At 36.3% G+C, this 20,879-nt stretch overlaps 1 protein-coding gene across 1 annotated transcript in view; it reads right to left on the reverse strand.

The window, feature by feature from the left end:
• Positions 1 to 9,922: 9,922 nt before the first annotated feature.
• The window catches only part of Oseg2 (intraflagellar transport protein Oseg2), a 52,223-nt gene continuing 41,266 nt past the window's right edge, over positions 9,923 to 20,879 (reverse strand). Inside the window, exons 7-11 of the mRNA XM_073986374.1 lie at positions 14,607 to 15,312; positions 12,703 to 14,535; positions 12,345 to 12,646; positions 10,347 to 10,787; positions 9,923 to 10,276 (exon numbers count right to left, since the gene is read on the reverse strand). Coding sequence (XP_073842475.1) covers positions 10,028 to 10,276; positions 10,347 to 10,787; positions 12,345 to 12,646; positions 12,703 to 14,535; positions 14,607 to 15,312 — 3,531 coding nt within the window. The 3' untranslated portion in view covers positions 9,923 to 10,027. The remainder of the gene's footprint in view (positions 10,277 to 10,346; positions 10,788 to 12,344; positions 12,647 to 12,702; positions 14,536 to 14,606; positions 15,313 to 20,879) is intronic.

The raw sequence follows: 20,879 nt of genomic DNA on the forward strand, positions 1-20,879 counted from the left end.
ATCTTCATCGATGAATTTTATATGAGCGTGGACCCCAAAAGATGACGTTCTTTTCTGGATCCTAAGCATGTCATTTTAACCAATGCGTTGACATGTCATTTCCACCAATGCTTTGGCATGTCATTTCCACCAATGATTTGACATGTCATTTTCACCAATGCTTTGACGCGTCATTTTCACCCATGCTTTGACATGTCATTTTAACCAATGCTTTGGCATGTCATTTTCACCAACCCCTTGGCATGAAATTTTCATGTCTTGTTTGGAAAATGGAAATGCTGTATTGAAATATGGTTTTCATGAAAAACAAAACTCTTTATTAATTCAAACGAATTCATGAAATAGCTACAATAAATTTATCAGTTTAGTTTTTCAAAAGTTTACATCCAAAATTGCAATGTAATCACCACCGCTGCAACACAAAAGATTACTTCCTCCGTTCTCCGAAACTGATATTCTTTCATCTTACAAAAGGTTTTTTCAATTATCTTCCAATCACCAGTTCAGATTTCGACATTGACTCCAAATGCACTCCTTTAAGTATTTTTATTTCGTAAATTACTTTTATTTTATAATTTTGTTATTTTATAACAACATTTTGGTAATTTATACTCTTTTGTTTAGTGACGGAAATATGTAGGGATCTACAACCCGGCTTGCTTTAGGGATCTCTAAGAACAAAATGTAACGAACGGGGAGGAGAGACTTTTTATGGAAAATACCATTTATGCTTAATTAATTTATTTTTAATTGTTTCTTTCCAAAAGTAGTTTCTTCTTTATTTTCAGATTCTTGTTCCTTTTCGTTTCGGACTTTTTTCAAATTCCAAGAAGCGAGATTTGATTGATTTCATTCTATGTCAGATTTAGAACAGACAAGGGAACTTTTAAAATAGCAATGTGTGCAGTCCGATTCTATTTTTAGCTCGATGGTTGGGACTTCATATAATACCAATTGTTTAGAAGTTTTAGTTGTTTGATATGCAGGAACTTTGGTCTGTTCCAGAAACTGCAAGAATCTACTTATTTTTACTACGATAACAATTTTTCCTTTATGTTATCGGAAAAAATAGTAAAAATTAGTAGATTTTTGCAGTACTGGAACATACCAAAATGAAAATAAACAGGTGTGTAAATAAAAACACAAACATCATCTCTATTGGAGCGATGGAATGGGTACAAATGCTGATGAAAAGATCGGATCTTTCACGACTTCCTTTGCATTGGTTCAAATCCTAATGAAAAGATCGGATCTTTCACGACTTCCTTTGAACCAATGCAAAAGATGACATGAAATCACGTCATCGCAAAGAACCCATTCCGTCAAATTTTGCTGGGAAACATTTCAATAATAAAAGACTCTGGAACAGAGCAATTAACTGAAAGTTTTAAAATTTAAATATTTGATTGTAAAGCATTTTTTTAGTTTTTCGACATCTTTAATGTATTTTCACATTTCGTAAACATCGAGGAAAACAAAAAATGGATTCAAATGCATTAATGAAGAAATGTTTATTCACATTCTTATTTATCAAATAAATTGCTTCAATTTACTGATTGAAGTAAAAACATGTTTAATAACTTGAATATCGATTTTATGTTTCTTTTAATAAAAAATATATTAAAAGATATATAAAAGTGCGTATTTTAATGTTTGACGATTTTATAAAATAGATTTGACGATTTCTAAAATAAAAATCGTCATTTTGACGATTTTCCATAAAAATAATCTGGCAGCCCTGCCTGTGGAGCATAGGGCCTCAACCATTCTTTTGTATCGAACTCTGTTGTGCGATGCTTGATTGACGTCGTTCCATGAATAGTTTGCAGCTTGTAGTTATGCGTCGATCGACCTTCTCCAAGTTTTAGCTGGTGCACCAACACGCCGGCCTCTACCCTGCGGATTCCTGACAAGCTTCAACGGTAGCTGCAATTTGATTGGCGATATTCGATCTAAGAACACCTAATTTCATGACATTTTTTCAATGAAATCGCTCTAGTGTGGACCGGGACAAAGAAACTCGATCTAGAAACGCATAATTTCACATTTGGTACTGGGGGCCTTAAACATTACATTTTATGCCCAAAGAATGAATCACAGAACAGCAACATGATAATAGTGTATGATTTTTTGATATATCCACTGCATTCACCTAAAATTGATACTGACATTTGGAAGCCGGAATTTCGAGGTTTTTATTTTTTTTTTAATAATCCGGACGCGCAAAAAGATAATATTCCAAACTCATAATAGGAATATATAAACCGTGATTTTACGTCGTTTAATGTATATCTCATGAGTATGGTCCTTACAATATTCTAGTAATGGGAGTCTAAAGGCCAAAATTTGATGCGTGAATTTTCTTAAAAAAAACTATTTTTTGCGTTTTAAATTTACAAGTGTCATTCAATTTCCATTGAACCCCGCGTGAATTTAGTTTTTTTACGCGACGGATCTAATGAGCCCTTCCGAATCCATCCACTAAAACCGCGGTTATAGATACCTCGGAAATAGGAAAGTCTGCTAAATATATTTTGACAAATCCGCCTACTAAACCGCGATTTTCTTTAAACATTTTTACATAAATGGTATCCTTTATACGCGATTATAATATTTGCGAAAACGCGTGTAATAAATTACAGAGATACGCGAGTAATATGGGTCTTTTACGCAAAATAGAATGTGGAGGCACATGTGCGGTTCTTGAAGAATCTATTTGAAACAGATGTATATCGACGTATTTTTGATGGGCGCTAATGAAACCGGATGCGCATCAAAATCGTATGCACATTGCGGGACTTTTACCCACTTTAAGGTTTTCGGCAATGTGGGATGCAACTGACGGCAAACAATGGGCGCTGAGTGAAACTAATTCGCGAATAACAGGCTTTTTAATTTTCACATTGTTTTGAATGATTGTAATTTCAATATTACTCTTAATTTCCTTTCTTCATAACCCAGCAAAATTTGAAGGAAGGGGTTCTTTGCGATGATTTCATGTCATCTTTTGCATTGGTTCAAAGGAAGTCGTGAAAGATCCGATCTTTTCATCAGCATTTGTACCCATTCCATCGTTCCAATAGAGATGATGTTTGTGTTTTTATTTACACACCTGTTTATTTTCATTTTGGTATGTTCCAGTACTGCAAAAATCTACTAATTTCTACTATTTTTTTCCGATGACTTAAAGGAATAATGGTTATCGTAGTAAAAATTAGTAGATTCTTGCAGGTTCTGGAACAGACCAAAGTTGTTAGAACTGTCGTCGTGATGTTGTCTTACATTTCCTGCATATCAGACAACTAAAACTTCTAAACAGTTGGTATTGTATGAAGCTCGAAATGTCTGCAATAAAAATGAAGTCCCAATCATCGAGCTAAAAATAGAATCGGACTGCACACATTGCTATTTTAAAAGTTCTAAATCTGACATCCATAGAACGAAATCAATCAAATCTCGCTTCTTGGAATTTGAAAAAAAGTCCGAAACGAAAAGGAACAAGAATCTGAAAATAAAGAAACGACTCTGGGAAAGAAACAATTAAAAATAAATTAATTAAGCATAAGTGGTATGTTCCAGAAAAAGTCTCTCCTCCCCGTTCGTTACATTTTGTTCTTAGAGATCCCTAAAGCAATCCGGGTTGTAGATCCCTACATATTTTCGTCACTAAACAAAAGAGTATAAATTTCCAAAATGTTATAAAATAAGAAAATTATAAAATAAAAGTAATTTACGAAATAAAAATACTTAAAGGAGTACATTTGGAGTCCATGTCGATATTTGAACTGGTGATGGGAAGATAATAGAAAAAACCTTTTGTAAGATGAAAGAATATCAGTTGCGGAGAACGGAGGAAGTAATCTTTTGCGTTGCAGCGGTGGTGATTACATTGCAATTTTGGATGTAAACTTTTTGCTGATCAATTAATTGTCGTTATTTCCTGAATTCATTTGAATTAATAAAGTTTTGTTTGTCCATATTTCAATACAGCATTTCTATTTTCCAAACAAGACATGAAAATGTCATGCCAAGGGGTTGGTGAAAATGACATGTCAAAGCATTGGTTAAAATGACATGTCAAAGAATGGGTGAAAATGACGTTCAATGCATTGGTTAAAATGACATGCCAAAGCATTGGTGAAAATGACATGTCAATGCATTGGTTAAAATGACATGTTTAGGATCCAAAAAAGAACGTCATCTTTTGGGGGTCACGCTCATATAAAATTAATGAGTGAAAATGACAAAAAGATGACATGCCAGATCACTTGCATCCATGGTTCAACTCATGATTTTGCATCGAAGATTTAACTGGGAAATTATCACAGGAAGCAGTTAAGCTTTCGCGATGGTAAACCATATTTCTTGATTGTATGGGACGTTAGCGAAATAGTTGGAGAACTTCCAAATAATTTTTACAGTGTTTTATTTAACTTGCTTTGGTCCGTTTAGTTTAAATCTGGTAACACAGATGCAGTTGACCAATCGGACTAAAACATTGCACACTTTCAGATTTGGATGACAATACATGAATATGAAATTAAAACAAATATTGGTTCATTTTACAGTGTTTAAAGGTGATTTATTTAAATTGCATTTCAAATCTGGTAACTCAATTTTGACACAGTTGCTGTTGACCAATCAGACTAAAACTTTGCACAATTTTCAGATTTGGATGACAATACATGAATATGAAATCAAAACCAATATTGGTTTAATTTTACCATTTTTACAGTGTTTTTACGGTGTTTTTTATTTAAATTGTATTTCAAATCTGGTAACTCAATTTTGACACAGTTGCAGTTGACCAATCAGACTAAAACTTTGCACACTTTTCAGGTTTGGATGACAATACATGAATATGAAATCAAAACCAATATTGGTCCAATTTTACCATTTTTAAATTGTTTTAACGGTGTTTTATTTAAATTGCATTTCAAATCTGGTAACTCATTTTCCACACAGTTGACCAATCGAACTGAAACTTTGCACACTTTTTAGATTTGGATGACAATACATGAATATGGGTCCAATTTTTCCTACAGCCCCCATATAGCGGCACCACCCGATATCAGGTATTTTGAGGATTTTATCTTAATTTTTGACCGAATTAGTTGTCATTTGGCATTTCCTATGATACAGACATTTCCCAACCAAAAATTGTGAACATAGGTCCAGGTTTTGGTATAGCCCCCTTATAGCGGTACGGCACGATTTTAAGAGTTTTAAGGATTTTATCTTCATTTTTAGGCCGAATTGGCTGTAACATGGCATTTGGAGTCCACAATGGTACAGAAACTTCCCTAACAAAAATTATGGACATAAGTCCAGGTTTTGGTATAGCCTTTATATAACGGTACTACACGAACAAATTTATTTACTAAAAAGTTAAAGTGTATTTACTAAAAAGTTGAAAATAGAATATAATTTAAAAAAATTAAGTTTCAGTGTTTTATTTAGGAATGCACTTAAAACTAGAAAATAATTTGTCGCTTAGCCTCAATAAATATATTCTTTCTCATGATGGAATCTCTCAAATAAAACGCTAGCATTTAAATTATAAATGGGCAAAATTAAACGGCAAGCGTTTTATTTGAGAGATTCCATCATGAGAAAGAATATATTTATTGAGGCTAAGCGACAAATTATTTTCTAGTTTTAAGTGCATTCCTAAATAATACACTGAAACTTAATTTTTTTAAATTATATTTTAATGTTTATAATTTTTTTTCGATCAAAAAAAAAAAAAAAAATGGATTTGGAATAATATATTAACAAGTTTTTTCTCTTTAGTTGTTGCCATAATATGCAATTTATAAAGCCAATGTTTATAATCTTGTTTTCATGTATTTTTACGCATTGTCTAGATTCTGTACGTATTTTTTTTTTTTTTTTTTTTTTTTGAGGTTTATACGGACTCTGAGGTAGTATAACTTAGATTTGCTCCCAGATTTTTCTTAATTTTTTTTGTGATGTTCCGTGTAAATAGAAACAAGTTTTAGAAATTATGGTGCATCTACGGATGGACGTCAAATGCTGTTACTGATATATGCATACATTTTATCAATACAACAAATAAGAAATTTTTAAATATTTTTTCTTTATAAGAGAATAAAAATCGCTATGACTTTTACGCGCATCGGCCAATTTTGTGAACGCGAATAGATTTGAAACCAGAATTTGTTCCTTATCCTCTATACCAAAAGCACGGTGCTCTTAAATCAAATTTAAATGGAAGGTGCTTACACCTGAAAAGTTTTTTCGTATTCTGAAACTACAATGTTCATAGATGAGAAAAATAAAAAAAAAACTAATAAAATCGCCGGAGCGCTTTATAAATAAATCGCGATTCAAGTCGATATTTTTAAGGGTTTTTTATTTTTTCACGATTTTGCTTGGAAACCGCAAGTCCTATTAAAAACCCTGCTACTACGTTAGAAAAAAATCACATACGCTATGTTAGGGTCATTTGATGACCCATTTATTTAAAAAAATATATAGTATACATTTTTAAAAGGTTTTTAAGGCGCGGGATAATAGCTTGAAGTGTTTATTAGAGAAAATGTTTCTCTGATCACTAATAAATTCAGTAAGGAACTAAAAATTTACATAAATTCGATGTCAATATTATCGGTGAAAAATCGGTCACTGAACTGAAAGCATTAGGATTAGTTGTTATTAAATGTAAAAATTACAACAATAAATGCCAATTTTTTGTATTCTTTATTTATTTTTTGTTTTGTTGTCATCTAAAACAAGAAAAATATGTAAGGAAATGCTAAAAAAAAATAAAATTAAATTTTGACATACCACATATAAATGACCCTAACATGTTATGTGTATACACATACAATAAATAGACTTCTAAGCACAAAATATTAGTGAAACTAATTGATTTCAGTTTATCTCAAAAATTCATGCACTGAGTAGTAAGGACTTTTAATTATATCCCACCATTAAGACATACGGTGATGATAAATACGATTTGGGTCATCAAATGACCCCTACGTAATAGCAGGGCTAAAGAGTATGTTGTAGCTATGCAAATTCTCTATAAGATTGACTTTTATGATATCTGCGTAGTTTTTACCGTTATTGAGATATAAAAGTTCAAATTAGGACAATGGATTGACTGTATCTCCTCCTTATAAAACAATGGTATACACAGTGCACCTTAACTAACTTTAAATAAAAACTGCTTACACCAGGGAAGTTTTTGCAAATTTTGAAACAGCTATGTTTATAGATGAGAAAAATCCAAAAACAAGAAAAGATCTCTGGATGGATATTTTAATAAATCGCGATCAAAGTTAATATTTTTAGTTTTTTTTAGGTTTTCAAGATTTTGCTTGGAGACCGCAAGTCCTATTGAAATGGGACTAAAGAAAATGTTTTAGCAGCGAAAATTCTGTACAAGATTGGCAGATTGATATTTTTTACAGGTTTTTCCATTTTTGAGATATAAAGGTTCAGATCAAATTTTCAGATTTTTTCATAGGTCTTCAGGATTTAGCTTGAAAACTGCAAATCTTTTTGAAATGGTACTAAAGAATATGTTGTTGCTGTAAGAATTCTCTACATGATGGGCTTTCGTAATTTTTTCCTACGTTGTTCCGCTTTTGAAATATATAAGTTTAAGTTTTTTTCATAGGTCTTCAGGATTTAGCTTGAAAACTGCAAATCTTTTTGAAATGGTACTAAAGAATATGTTGTTGCTGTAAGAATTCTCTACATGATGGGCTTTCGTAATTTTTTCCTAGGTTGTACCGCTTTTAAAATATATAAGTTTAAGTTGGGAAATTGCAGTCATGACATTATTTTATAAGGAGGCGATACAGTCAATCCATTGTCCTAATTTGAGCTTCTATATCTCAATAACTGTAAAAACCACGAAGATATCATAAAAATCAATCTTGTAAAGAATTTTCATAGCTACTACATTTTCTTTAGTCCCATTTCGTAAGGACTTGCGGTTTCTAAGCACAATCGTGAAAACCTGAGGAACCCTTAAAAATGTCAACTGGAATCGTGTTTTATTTAAAAAGCGCTCCGGCGATTTTTTTAAGTTTTTTTGATTTTTCCCATCTATGAACATTGTAGATTCAGAAACCGCAAAAACTTCCCAGTGTAAGCAAAATCCATTTAAATTTGATTCAAGAGCACCGTGAAAACCATAGATGTGCTCCCTAAAATTTTTTTTATTATACACTCCACCATAGTATGGATGGTATATTAAGTTTGTTTTTCCGTTTGTAACGCATTGAAATAATCATTTGCGACCCTATAAAGTATATATAGTCTTGATCAGCGTAAAATTCTAAGTCGATCTGTGCATGTCCGTCCGCCCGTCTGTCTGTGGTAATCACTCTAGCATCCACAAAAATAGAAATAGGACGCTGAAACTTTGGGAAGATGCGTCTTGTGTCTGCAGGCAGTACCGCCAGATTTCAGGTATTTTGCCATTTTTAGTCACATTTTCAAACCGAATTAGCTATAATTTGACAAGTAGGGTTCCTAGTGATCAACGAACTTATATTCCAAAAGATAGGGGCATAGGTCCACGTTTTGGTACAGCCTCCATATAAAGGTACCACCCGATTTTCGATAGTTTGAGAATTTTAGCTACATTATTTGACCGAACTACATAGGTCCATGTTTTAGTATAGCCCCCATATAACGGCACCTCCCGATTTTCAATATTTTGAGGATTATAGCTACATTATTTGACCGAACTTCCTGTAGTTTTACATTTGAGGTTCCCAGTGGTCACAAAACATCTCCACCAAAAATTGTCAACATAGGTCCATGTTTTAGCATAGGCCCCATATAACGGTATCTCCCGATTTTCGGTATTTTAAGGATTTTAGCTACATTATTTGACCGAACTACCTGTAATTTTACATTTGAGGTTCCCATTAGTCACATAACATCTCCACCAAAAACCGTAAACATACTCGTAGGTCTATGTTTTAGTATAGCTCCCATATAACGGCACCTCCCGATTTTCGGTATTTTGGGGATTTTAACAACATTATTTGACAGAACTTCCTGCAATTTTACATTCGAGGTTCCCAGTGGTCACAAAACATCTCCACCAAAATCGTCAACTTAGGTCCATGTTTTAGTATAGCCCCCATATAACGGTACCTCTCGATTTTCGGTATTTGGAGGATTTTAGGTACAGTTTTTGACCGAACTAATTGCACTTTGACAGTGATCATAAGACATATCCACCAACAACTGTCAACATAGGCCCATGTTTTGGAATAGGCCCCATATAACGGTACCTCTCGATTTCTGTATTTTGATATAGCCCGGTTGAAGACGCTTTTAGATGCATTTTAGGTATCCATGGTCACAAAATATTTCCAACCAAAATTGTGGACAAGAAAAAAAAAAATAATATTCCATATTTAGTATCAGAATATTTTATGGTGGTGTGTATAAAAAGATCGGCCCGGCCGAACTTAACTTTTTTTACTTGTTTTTTTTTTTCAAAATGGAATTATAAAAGAAATGTGGGTTTTACTGTATATTAAACTGTTCGAGCATTCTTTGAAAATTTATTTTGGTATTTTTTTATAGAAATATTCTGTGTTTGTTGGCTAAGTCCACGCTTCATGGCATAATAGTCCAAAAGCTTTAAATCCTGACTCCCTAAATAAGATCACTTTCAAAATGGATTATGTCGGGCCATTCCTTCAGTTACCTCCTCCTATGCAAACTTTTGCGCTTTTAATCAAATTTATTTATCAGCAAAACTTAAGCATTTAATTGGAACCTCCACTATCCTCAAGATAAATATCCGAAAACTTACGATATTTTTGTCGGCAAGTCCATAAAGCCCCCAACATTTTTGGGGGAAAAAGTTGTGTAGGCGACGTTCGATCTGTCCATAGATAAAAGATTAATTCACACAGACTAAGGGTATATCACTGGCGACAAAGCCCACTGATACTTTTTTACTTGTTATTTAGAACATTTAATAGAAGCAAAAAAAAAACTAAATCCGGTACAACATCATCAATTAGTGCATTACAAAATTCGCCAATCCATTCCATTTCTCGGTGAAGGCAATGATATCACTAACTTCACTTGTGGCTGATAATTTCATAGATACAGCAAATTTGCTCCAGACATCACGATTGGCCTGGCGTGTTGATGATTGGAAAGTGACTGGCTGTCGTCCTCTAACGGGATAACCACTTAGAACGCACGCAACATCATTAGCTCCCAAACTGGATTCATATAAACCACGATCATCGACCGGCAATACCTGGAGAAAATATAAAAACGTTATTAATAATCCTCGGGAAACTTGGCAATACCAACAAAAAACAACCTACCTGATCCACTTGTTGGTCCATACTAACTGCCAGCACCCATTCTCTAACCTCTTCATGTAATCCGGGATCATGTTTCAAATGTATTTCTTCTGGTATTGGTACAGAGCTGGGAAAATCGGTAGATTCCAAATCGCTATGATCAACCAGATTTCCGGTACCATCCTCTATGGCTTCACACACATCCAAATAATGATTAAGTATAACAAATGCTTCAGCTTCACGATTAGCATTACGTAAATCCATGCCGGCTTCAAAGAAGGCCTTATCCACGGGAATAATGTCAGTGTAGCGCATTAGAGCTATCGATATACGCAAGGCAATGGGCTGTAGCGCCGGCACCTGACGACAAGCACTGCGAGCACAATAATAATGTGCAATTAGCAAATACTTTTCTATATTTTCAGAAATCGGAGCATTTGAGAAATCGGATGATTTCAACGCCTGGAAGAGAACAGAATAGATTGTTAATGTTGTTATGATTATAATAAATCCGATTTATTATTGACAAAGATTGCAGGTTGGACAATGCAATGGGTGTATGGAGTGTCTACACTTCAAAGATGGCTCCGATTTTTTCATGTCCTAAGCAATGACGACGTAGAAGATGATCCGAAAGCGGGCGGTTCTAGTTAAGGAACTGATACGAAAGAATCTCCGTCCAGCGGCTGCCCTCAAACATGAAATATTATTGTCTGTGAAGATGATCCTGCAAGGATAAGAAGCGATTGCCATAACTCGCCAGATATCACCATTGTGACACCAGGTTTGATAAACGACGTGTCCTGGGAACCCGACATTTTCTTTAGCTCCGATCATCTTCCGCTCATTGTCTCCGTAAACAGACCACCCGACTTCATAACTCTGAACGCCGCACTTTTCTGAACAATGGGAAAGCTGATTGACAAGGGTTCAGAGAATTTACCAATCAGCACTTCTGAGAGCTGCCCATTCCCTCAGATCCTTGGGTAGATGAGAGAATTTTCCAGGATATCAGCACTGCAGCAGCTGCTCGCCCCATACCTGCTGGTCGAATACCCGAAATCACAAGCATTGGGTCCACACGGAACTATGCTGGATGAATCCGGAGTTGAGTATTTAACAGGTGCCCTCAACCTATCATTAGCCACTTATGTTGTACGAGAAGTTGGCAGGGTGGTCCCGCTACTGAAGTCTGGCAAGGATGCCAGCAGAGGTGAATCGTCCAGGCCGATTTCCTTCCTGTAGACAGAAGCAAAGATTCGAGAGGCATTACTCCTCTCCACAATAAGAAGCTGTTTCCAGTTACCCAACATCAACACGGATTCCGGAAAATGCATATAGCCCAGTCAAAATAGACATGCGTATAAGGGGGAAATAGCAAAAATTCCCACAAAGCTTGATTTTGGTACAGAGCTAGGGTGTAACATTAGAAGCAACGTCCCCATCGATCCCATGTGTGCAAAAAAGTTATTGGAGATATTTTCTTAGTTCGGCTTATAGAACAAATGTTCTGTAATGGGCCAGCTAAGTAAGTAAGTATATAACAAAACTAACTTTAATTTGAGATTTCAGGTTCTTAGTGGTCACAACAAATCTTCACCAAAAATTGTATAGCCCATTTTCGGTATTTTGAGAATTCTAGCTAAGTTTTTCTAAAGAAGTAGAGTTAATTTTACATGTGAGGTTCCTAGTGTTCGCCAAACATTTACAATGGAAATTGTCAATATAGGTCCATGTATTGTTATAGCTCCCATATAAGGCTACCTTCCGATTTTAGGTATTTTGAGGTTTTTAGCTACATTCTTATGACCAAACTACCTGTTATTTGACATTTGAGGTTTCCAAAGGTCACAAAACTTCTATTTAGTTCAGAATATTTTATAATGAATGGTGTAACAAGTTCGCCACAGCCGAATTAAAGGATTTTTTACTTATTTATTTTGTGTGAGACCCTAGTTCTGTTGTTTGGCTTGGAGTAAGTGTAATTCAAAAAAACTCAATTTTGGACCTCAAACTTACCTGAAACAAACGATATAGGAAATCTCGCAATTTTCTCCATAGGCCATCTGAACACGCCTCTTCACGCATAGCAAAACAATCCATGGCAATTCTGGTGTAAATATTAAAATTTGCTTCCAGTGGTGGTGCACCATAGTTCGTGTACAGGCCAAGTGCGGAGACACTGTCACCATCTCTAATGAGCTGGGCAGCATATAAAGCAACATATTTGTGCAGGACAGCAGAGCTGATTTGTTTGGCTTTGTCTAGGCAACGTTGCCACTGGCCCTGTTCAGCCAGCATATCTAAGGCGCTAATTATATCTGCAAGCAAAGCAAATATATCGCACCTTTCACTAATGTATTTTTTAATCCCTTACCTATATCTGCCAACTGTTCCACATTACCCTCACTTTTGAGACGAGTTTTCTGTTGATTTTCCACATAAGCCATTAGCTCCGGATCTAACTCTTTGGCCAAACGCCTAGCTTTGGGCCACTGCTCGGCCTTAATGAATACATCTACCGCTTCTTTAGGCATTTCGGCAGCCAAATATAACTGGGCAGCGGGGCCAATTTGTTTGATTTGCAATAAACGCGGCCCCAGTTGATTGGCTATATCCGTGGCATCTTTTCCCTCGAGGAATTGATTGCATATTTCAGCAGCTCTTAGCAAAGCTCTTTCCACGGTTGTTGCATCTTCAGCATTTGTATTGTCAATTTGCATAAGACATTCTGCAGCTTTGCGAAAATCTTCCTTCTTCGCAAACTCTGCAGCTTTTTGGAGATAGGCTCTGGAATCATTAGCTTGGCCGCTATTGGCGGTACCATTACGACGCAATTCCTGGGCTTGCAAACGTCTTAAATCGTTCAAAGCTCCCGGTAAATGATCTTCAGCTATGCGTATGGCTTCATCGAACATTCCTTCGTTTTTGTAACAATCTATTATAAGGTCGGGACGATGGGCCCTAAGCATAAGATCTTCATAGTCTGAGAAATTTCTAGTCTCAAGGGCTGCATTGGCTTGGCTGATAAGAATTTCTGTCACAGCTTCTGGTAAATGAGTTTCGGCAACATTTAAGGCTGCCGACCAATCACCGGCATGTGTATACATCAATATTGCCTCCCTGGGTTTGTTGGCTTTAATAAACTCAGCTTCGGCTAGCTCAAATTTGCCTTCATCTTCTAGGGACATTGCTATTTTGAGATGGACTTCATCGGTGGATTTACCTGCGAAGCGACAAAGATCCATGGCAAAATCAAATTGACCCGAATCACAGGCAAAGCCCACAGCCGTGTCTAGTAAAGCCAGTTTATTCAGTAGACGCACTGCACTCTCTACGGGCATTGATTTAGCCCACATGTATGCCACTTGGTTACTAGCACCATCGGTTCCCTTTTGTTTGGCCACCCGATAGCCATCTTCCCAACGACCAGCAGTACAATACATGTGAACCACCGATTTCCAATCACCAGCTGCCAGATAATGGACTTCGGCATTCTTAAATTTGCCCTTGGATTCTAACGTGCGGCCTAAGTGCTGATGGGTGCTCTCAAGCAGATCTTTGTGATAGCGTTCCACCAATCGTATCATTGAGTCATAGAGCTCTCGACGTTTATACATAGCAATTGCCAGGTCTGGTTCATTTACTGCCAAAAGCACTTTTTCGGCATCTCGATATTTGCCTTGTTCTTCCAAACCACCGGCTAAATTTACAAAGAGATCACGCATCTCTTCTGTTTTAAGGTATTTTTCACCAATGGAATAGGCCCTTTCCCATTTGCCATGTCGGTTCAAGAGCTCGATGGCTTCCTTGAACAAGTTTGCTCGAACCAAGAGATCCTCAGCTCCATCGACATCTCCGGCAAAGGCTAAGTGCTTTGACAAATCTAGAGCGTAACGTTGAATCTCTTCCGGTTCATCCAAAACTTTGGCTATTTGTACAGCCTTTCGCCACTGCTTGGCACCCACTGCAGCTTCCAAGGCTTTTTGTGTGGCCCCAGCTTCGATGTAGTGGTTAATGGATGCATCAAGTTGTTTGCGTGACACCAACCAGTCGCCCCATTCTTCTTCAAGCGCTGTAACTTCATCGGGTGCCAACTGGCGTGCCAAATCTAGAGCTCTGGCAAAAGCTCCACCTTTACGATACAATGTTAGGGCTGCCTCAGGCCGTGACAAACGGTATGCTATATCACCGGCCATTTCGAAAAGTTCTGTTAAAACATAATTTGTTAGTTTTTGGAGGGAGAGAGAGGGAGAGAGAGAGAAAGTCATGGACACTTACCTGAATTAACCAAACCCTCGGTCACTTTCATCATTAGAGGATGATCATCCATTAGATGAGGAGTCTTTAAGGCCAGTCTTGCTGCCCGAGCTGGTTTATTTGCCTTTAAAAACAAGGTCATGGCCTTTTCAACTTCGCCCTGATCCTCCAACACTTGACCAGCCTTCTCTTCTTGGCCCGTTGCCAGGAGAAATGACATTTGATCTTCCTTCAATTCGGCTAGACCCAAATAACCTCTTCTTTCCGCCAAACTCACTGCCTCATCCCACATTCTCAATTTCTTGTACATTTCTAGAGCAGCTTCCATATCACCCTGTTCCAAATAGATTCGCTCGGCTGTTCTTAGATCAGATGAAAGCAGCGCCAATTTGGCCCGCACTTCAGGACATTGAATACCAGGAGATCCGGTTGATTCTTCAAATTTATCTGCTTCTTCTATCATTTCATTCAAATAGTAAGCCTTGGATACATTACCCAGAGCAGCGTAACAACGTTGGGCCACACGTAAATTACCATCTTCCATTGATATGATTGCCAAGTTATGCCACATTGCTTTAGCTGCCGGTTTATCGCCCAATGTTTCGAGGAAATGAACGGCGCGTCCAAAATCGCTATCATTCACTGCGGTTCCAAATTCAACCAAACCTTCATCCAGTTGATAGGTGTGTTCTGTGGGTCCTTCTTGCGACACGACCATGGTACGACCCTAGAATGAATATACGATTCCGAAATGAGAAAAATATTAGAAAACAAGTACGAAAGGCGTTAAGTTCGGCCGGGCCGAACTTGTTTTACCCTCCACCACGAGTTGTATTGAAGTAAAATGCAACAATTAGTTTCCTTTCTTTTATGAAGAAGACTAAATACCAAATTTCAGCAATATCAAAATACCGCAAATACCAAGCAAATACCAAACTTCCTATATTACGGTAATATAATATGGGTGAAACTTTCAAAATACCGAAAATCAAGAGATACGCTTCTATGGGGAATATAGGTAGACGAGGACCTTTACTGATGGACGATTAAATAGCAAATTTCAGCCATTTCGGTGGCTTCAAAATACGGAAAATCGGGATGTACCCTTCAATAAGAGCAATATGAAGGCGTGGACCTATACCTAAAAATTTCAAGTGGAAAGTTTTGTACACCTAAAGAAGACTAAATACCAAATTTCAGCCATTTTGTTGGAATAATGAGACCACAACCTTCAAAATATCGAAAATTTGGGTACCGTTCTATGGGGATGTGAACCGACAAATTTAGAGGGGAAAGTTGAATACCCCCAACGAAGACTACAAACCAAATTTCAGCCATTTCAATGGATTATTGTGGCCACAACCTTCAAAATACCAAAAATCGGGAGGTACCGTTCTATGGGGGGCTATATTAAGGTATCGAAAAATTTCTGGGGAAAGTTTTATAATCCCAACGAAGACCAAATACCAAATTTCAGCCTTTCGAAGGAATATTGAGACCACCACCTTCAAAACACCTAAAAGGTATGGGCGCTATATAAAGGCGTGGGCCTATACCGACAATTTTCATATGGAAAGTTTTATACCCCAAATGAAGACTAAATACCAAATTTAAACAATTTCTGTGGAATATTGATGCCATAAACTTAAAAATACGGGAAATCCGGAGGTACAGTACTATTGGGGCTATATGAAAAGGTGGACCTATACCGACAAATTTCATATGGAACGTTTTATACCCCCAACGAAGACTAAATACCAAATTTTAGAAATTTCGGTGGATTATTGCAGCCTCAACCTTCAAAATGCCGGAAATCGGGAGCTATCTCAGTTCTTTCGGTGTGATAATGAGGCTAAAACCTTTAAAATACCGAAAATCAGTATATCAAAATGTGGTCCTATACCGACAAATTTCTGGGAGAAAGTTTTGTAAAAACCTTCAAAATACCGAAAATCGGGAGATACCGTTCTATGGGAGCTATATCAAAACGTGGTCCGATATGGTCCATTTGCAATACCAAACATCCTAGGAGTAATAGAAACTTCTATACCAAATTACAAAGCTCTATTTAAAGAATAGCGATGTGTATCTTGATTTCAACAGACGGGCGGACGGACGGACGAACAGACGGACATTGTTATATAGACTTAGAATTTTACCCTGATCAAGAATATATATACTTTATAGGGTCTCCGATGAATATTTCGATGTGTTACAAACGGAATGACAACTTTAATTATACCCTCCATATTATGGTGGAGGGTATAACAAGTAATAATGGCCTTAAGTTAGGCTAGGCCGAACTTGTTATACCCTCCACCACAAGTTGTATTGAAGTAAAATGGGACAATTAGTTGCCTTTCGTTCATGAAGAAGACTAAATACCAAATGTCACAAGTTCGGTTAAACAATGTGGCTAACCTTCAAAATACCGAAATTCAGGAGGTACAGTTCTATGGGGGCTAAATCAAAACGTCGACCTATTCCTAAAAATTTCTGGCGGAAAGTTTTTAGACTCAAAGAAGACTAAATACCAAATTTCCAATATTTCGGTAAAACCTTCAAAATACCGAAAATCAGATGTACGCTTTTATGGGGGAGATGTAGGAACCCGCGGACCTACACTGTTAATCCTCTTCTGCAGTATTTTATAACCGCATGGAAGACTAAATATAAAATTCCAGTCTTTCGGTGGGTTATTGACGTTACAACTTTCAGAATTACGAAAATCGGGAGGTACCGTTGTATGGAGGCTATATCGAAACGTGGACCTGTACCGACAAATTTTAGTCAGAAAATCTCGGTATAGGACTAGGGAAAGTTTTATACCCACAACGAAGACAAAATACCAAATTGCAGCCATTTCTGAGGAATATTGGGGCCACAACCTTCAAAACACCGAAAATCGGGAGTTACCGTCCTATGGGTACTAAATTGAAGCACAGACCTATACCAAATTCTATATGGAACGTTTAATACCCCAAATGAAGACCAAATACCAATTCTGGGGGAAAGTTTTGTTCCCCCAACGAAGATTATGTACCAAATTTCAGCCATTTCGGTGTGACAATGAGGCTAAAACTTGCAAAATACCGAAAATCGGGTGGTATCGTTCTATGGGGGCTATATCAAAACGTGGACCCATATAGCCCATTTGCAATACCAAATAGAGCTGACAAAAATATCGATAGATAGTTTTGTCTGTCGATATTATCGGATTAAAAACCCCTAATTTAAAATCGATTGAAATGAATAGACATTACGCAGTTTTTCGGATTTGTGGATGTGAGAAAGTAAAGGCCTCGATACATAAGAAGCATGACATTCTTGCTTAAGTCATATCTGGTAAAGACCAAGTTTTTATTAGGACGAACTTGGTCTTTAGTCTTTTATCAAATATGACTTCAGCAAGAATGCCATGCTTCTTATGTGTCGAGGCCTTAAGTCCGTGGTCACAAATTTATTAAATACTAGCTGAACCCGGTGCGCTTCGCTACCCCGACCAAGATTAAATATAATGGAATGCTATACTTATATTGAAATTATTCTTTAAAATACTTTAAATATAGCAGATATGAAGGCGTTCTCTACACATTCAGTGCCGTGTATGGAGATTATGTTATGGTTTTTTTGTATGGTGCAGGTAGTAACACTCCTGCTAAATCCTTTCCCACTATAACTACACCTAAGTAGGTGACATTTGCAAATGTCATATCGTCACCATAAATGTCACCTTTAAAGAAGAGAATTAAATTAGGAATAACGTTAAGATTGAGGACGTTTTTCCAAGGGCATATATCAAGCTGTTGCGACACCTTAAATTACTATTAGGGTAACTCCCACTTGCATTGACAATTTTTAATCCAATAATAATAATGAGTATAAGGGCATGTCTTAAGTAAATATAGGTAACTGTTTCCCCTTCACCCATCCCACCTAAGAAGTCTCTCAGATATATGATATTTAATAATTTTAGTCTTGATTTTCTCCAACTAAAAGTACACGCATACTATAATGATGACTTCTACTGACTTAAAGACACTTCCTTAAATAATGAATCAGAGATTCAATATTTTATTATTATTCCTAATCTCTACTCATGTGATATTTTTTAACTAAAGGATGGCCTGAAATCTGAACGGTTTTCAAAATATTTTTTCGAACATTTTTTAGTCCAAATTCTGCACACAATTTACAAATCTCGATAATTGATATATAGTCCCAATTCCTTCACACTTAAAAACATCATGGAAATTGGACATTCATAGCGTGTTGGTGCATCAGATACCTCAAATCGTCAAAAATTTTATATGGAGCTACATCCAAATCTGGACCGATTTCGATATATTTTAGCACATTATTTGTAGGCAAAATTCCGTAACAAATTCCAACATATATTGCAATCGGCAATATATTGCATGTTTGGTGCGTCAAATAGATTAAAAGACTTATATTCAATAAAATATAGCTTTTTAAGAACGACTTTTTTTGCCGTAATGGCGAAATGAAAGAAATAACTTCTTTTTTACACCGCTATGTGGTATTTTCGATATTTGTAAAATATACAAAAAATTTATGACCCTAGTTCACATATGTTTAATTCGCCAATTCGATGTCCCTCAGTCTGCCCGTCTGTAGAAAAGTAGACAAAGCTCTCAACATTTTTGATGGAGTTTTTAATGAAAATTATACAACTTATACAACTCCTAAGACGAAGTCTTTTGAAAGCCGCCACAAACCGAAGGCTTTCGATAATTGAATAAAAATGTATTTAAATAATTTTAACAATTAGTTAAGTTAATTATAGTAACACGAAATTGTAATTGTATAATCGGGAACATCCGAATACAAATTGGCAGATGAAGAAGAAGAGCTGATTTTGTTATTGGAGATGATTTTATCGGTCGTTTTTTTAAAATAGACTCCATAGAACAATACCATATTTTCGGTATTTTGAAGGTTCGGAAATTAGATGTATACCACTATGTTGCAGATAATTGTTGGTAGAGACCCATAGTATCCGTAAAACAATACCTACATATTTTCGATATTTTGTTGGTGTTAGATACAATAAAAGCTTGTGCAATTTTTATCTTGGTCTTCGGTCGAGGTACAAACATTTCTTGCCGAAAATGTTCGGCAAAGCTCCACGTTACGGCATAGCACCCATAGAACGACACCGCCCGAAAGCGGTATTTTTGGAGTTGAGCATCAATCACTGCGCTGTGGGTATTCTTGATCACCTATATACCATTGATTGCGGTAATTATGAATTTTCAGACTCGTGGTACCGGAATATGAACACAACCGCATAAAAGATGTTTTGTCGTTACTTGCGGTTACAAAATTAACATCGGAATGCATTTGCTATCCCAAATAATAAAAAAAAAAACAAAAAAATTGAATATAAGCATTTTAAGACAATCGCGAAACAAAAAGGTTGTAAATTGGTCGAATTTTTGATCCACGTACGAACTAAATTTGAGTTTTATATAATAGAAGTCGCGGCAATAAGCTTTTGTCGTTACTTACGGTCCCAAAATTAACACCGAAATATATTTACTTTCGGAAATGTAGGTATTTTCTTACTAAACCAGTAATAATAACACTGTGAACAGAAATTTTGGGGGGTGGAAAATTCCTATTGGAGATGAAAGCCCTTGTTGAGTATATACAGAACCCCGAAGGACAGATTCGCCGTGAGTCGAACTTTCGCGATATGGCGTGATGAATATTTTGCTGGAGACCCTAAAAGCCATCTGAAATCAGCGTTATATCTTTGTTCGCTGTTGTTTAAGCTTACATTTAAGATGACATGTCTACAGTCAAATCAAATGAGGATTTTTTTCGTAGAACATTTTGACCTTCTAACTCGCTTCCTTCAATGTCCTTTTCGTCCTTTATTTCAAGAACCGTAATAAAAGTGGTACAAGATGACATTTTTCCGCTTCGAAATATTCCACAAAAATGTGGCTCGGAAGATTTTAGGTACGGTTCCCAAAGACATAAAATCGATAAAATATTGTTTAAGCGGTTGTTTTTCACTTTTACCCGAATCTTGCTCAGACAGCCCTAAATCTATTTATTTCAATATATTATTGTTAGCCTATTGGTGACCGAGAGTTCTCGGAGTCATTAAAACTGTTGCATCTCGTTTTGCTAAGCACGTTAATTTAATATTTTTTTGGAATAAAGATCCGGATACCCGAATTATGGAACCGGTTATTCTGATATTAAAACCGAATTTTTATCCGGTTTTTATGAACCGATTAACCGTATATGTATATCATTAGA

The sequence above is a fragment of the Musca autumnalis genome, unplaced genomic scaffold, assembly GCF_047663935.1.
Source record: "Musca autumnalis isolate F117 unplaced genomic scaffold, ASM4766393v1 scaffold_4, whole genome shotgun sequence".
NCBI classification, from domain to species: domain Eukaryota; kingdom Metazoa; phylum Arthropoda; class Insecta; order Diptera; family Muscidae; genus Musca; species Musca autumnalis.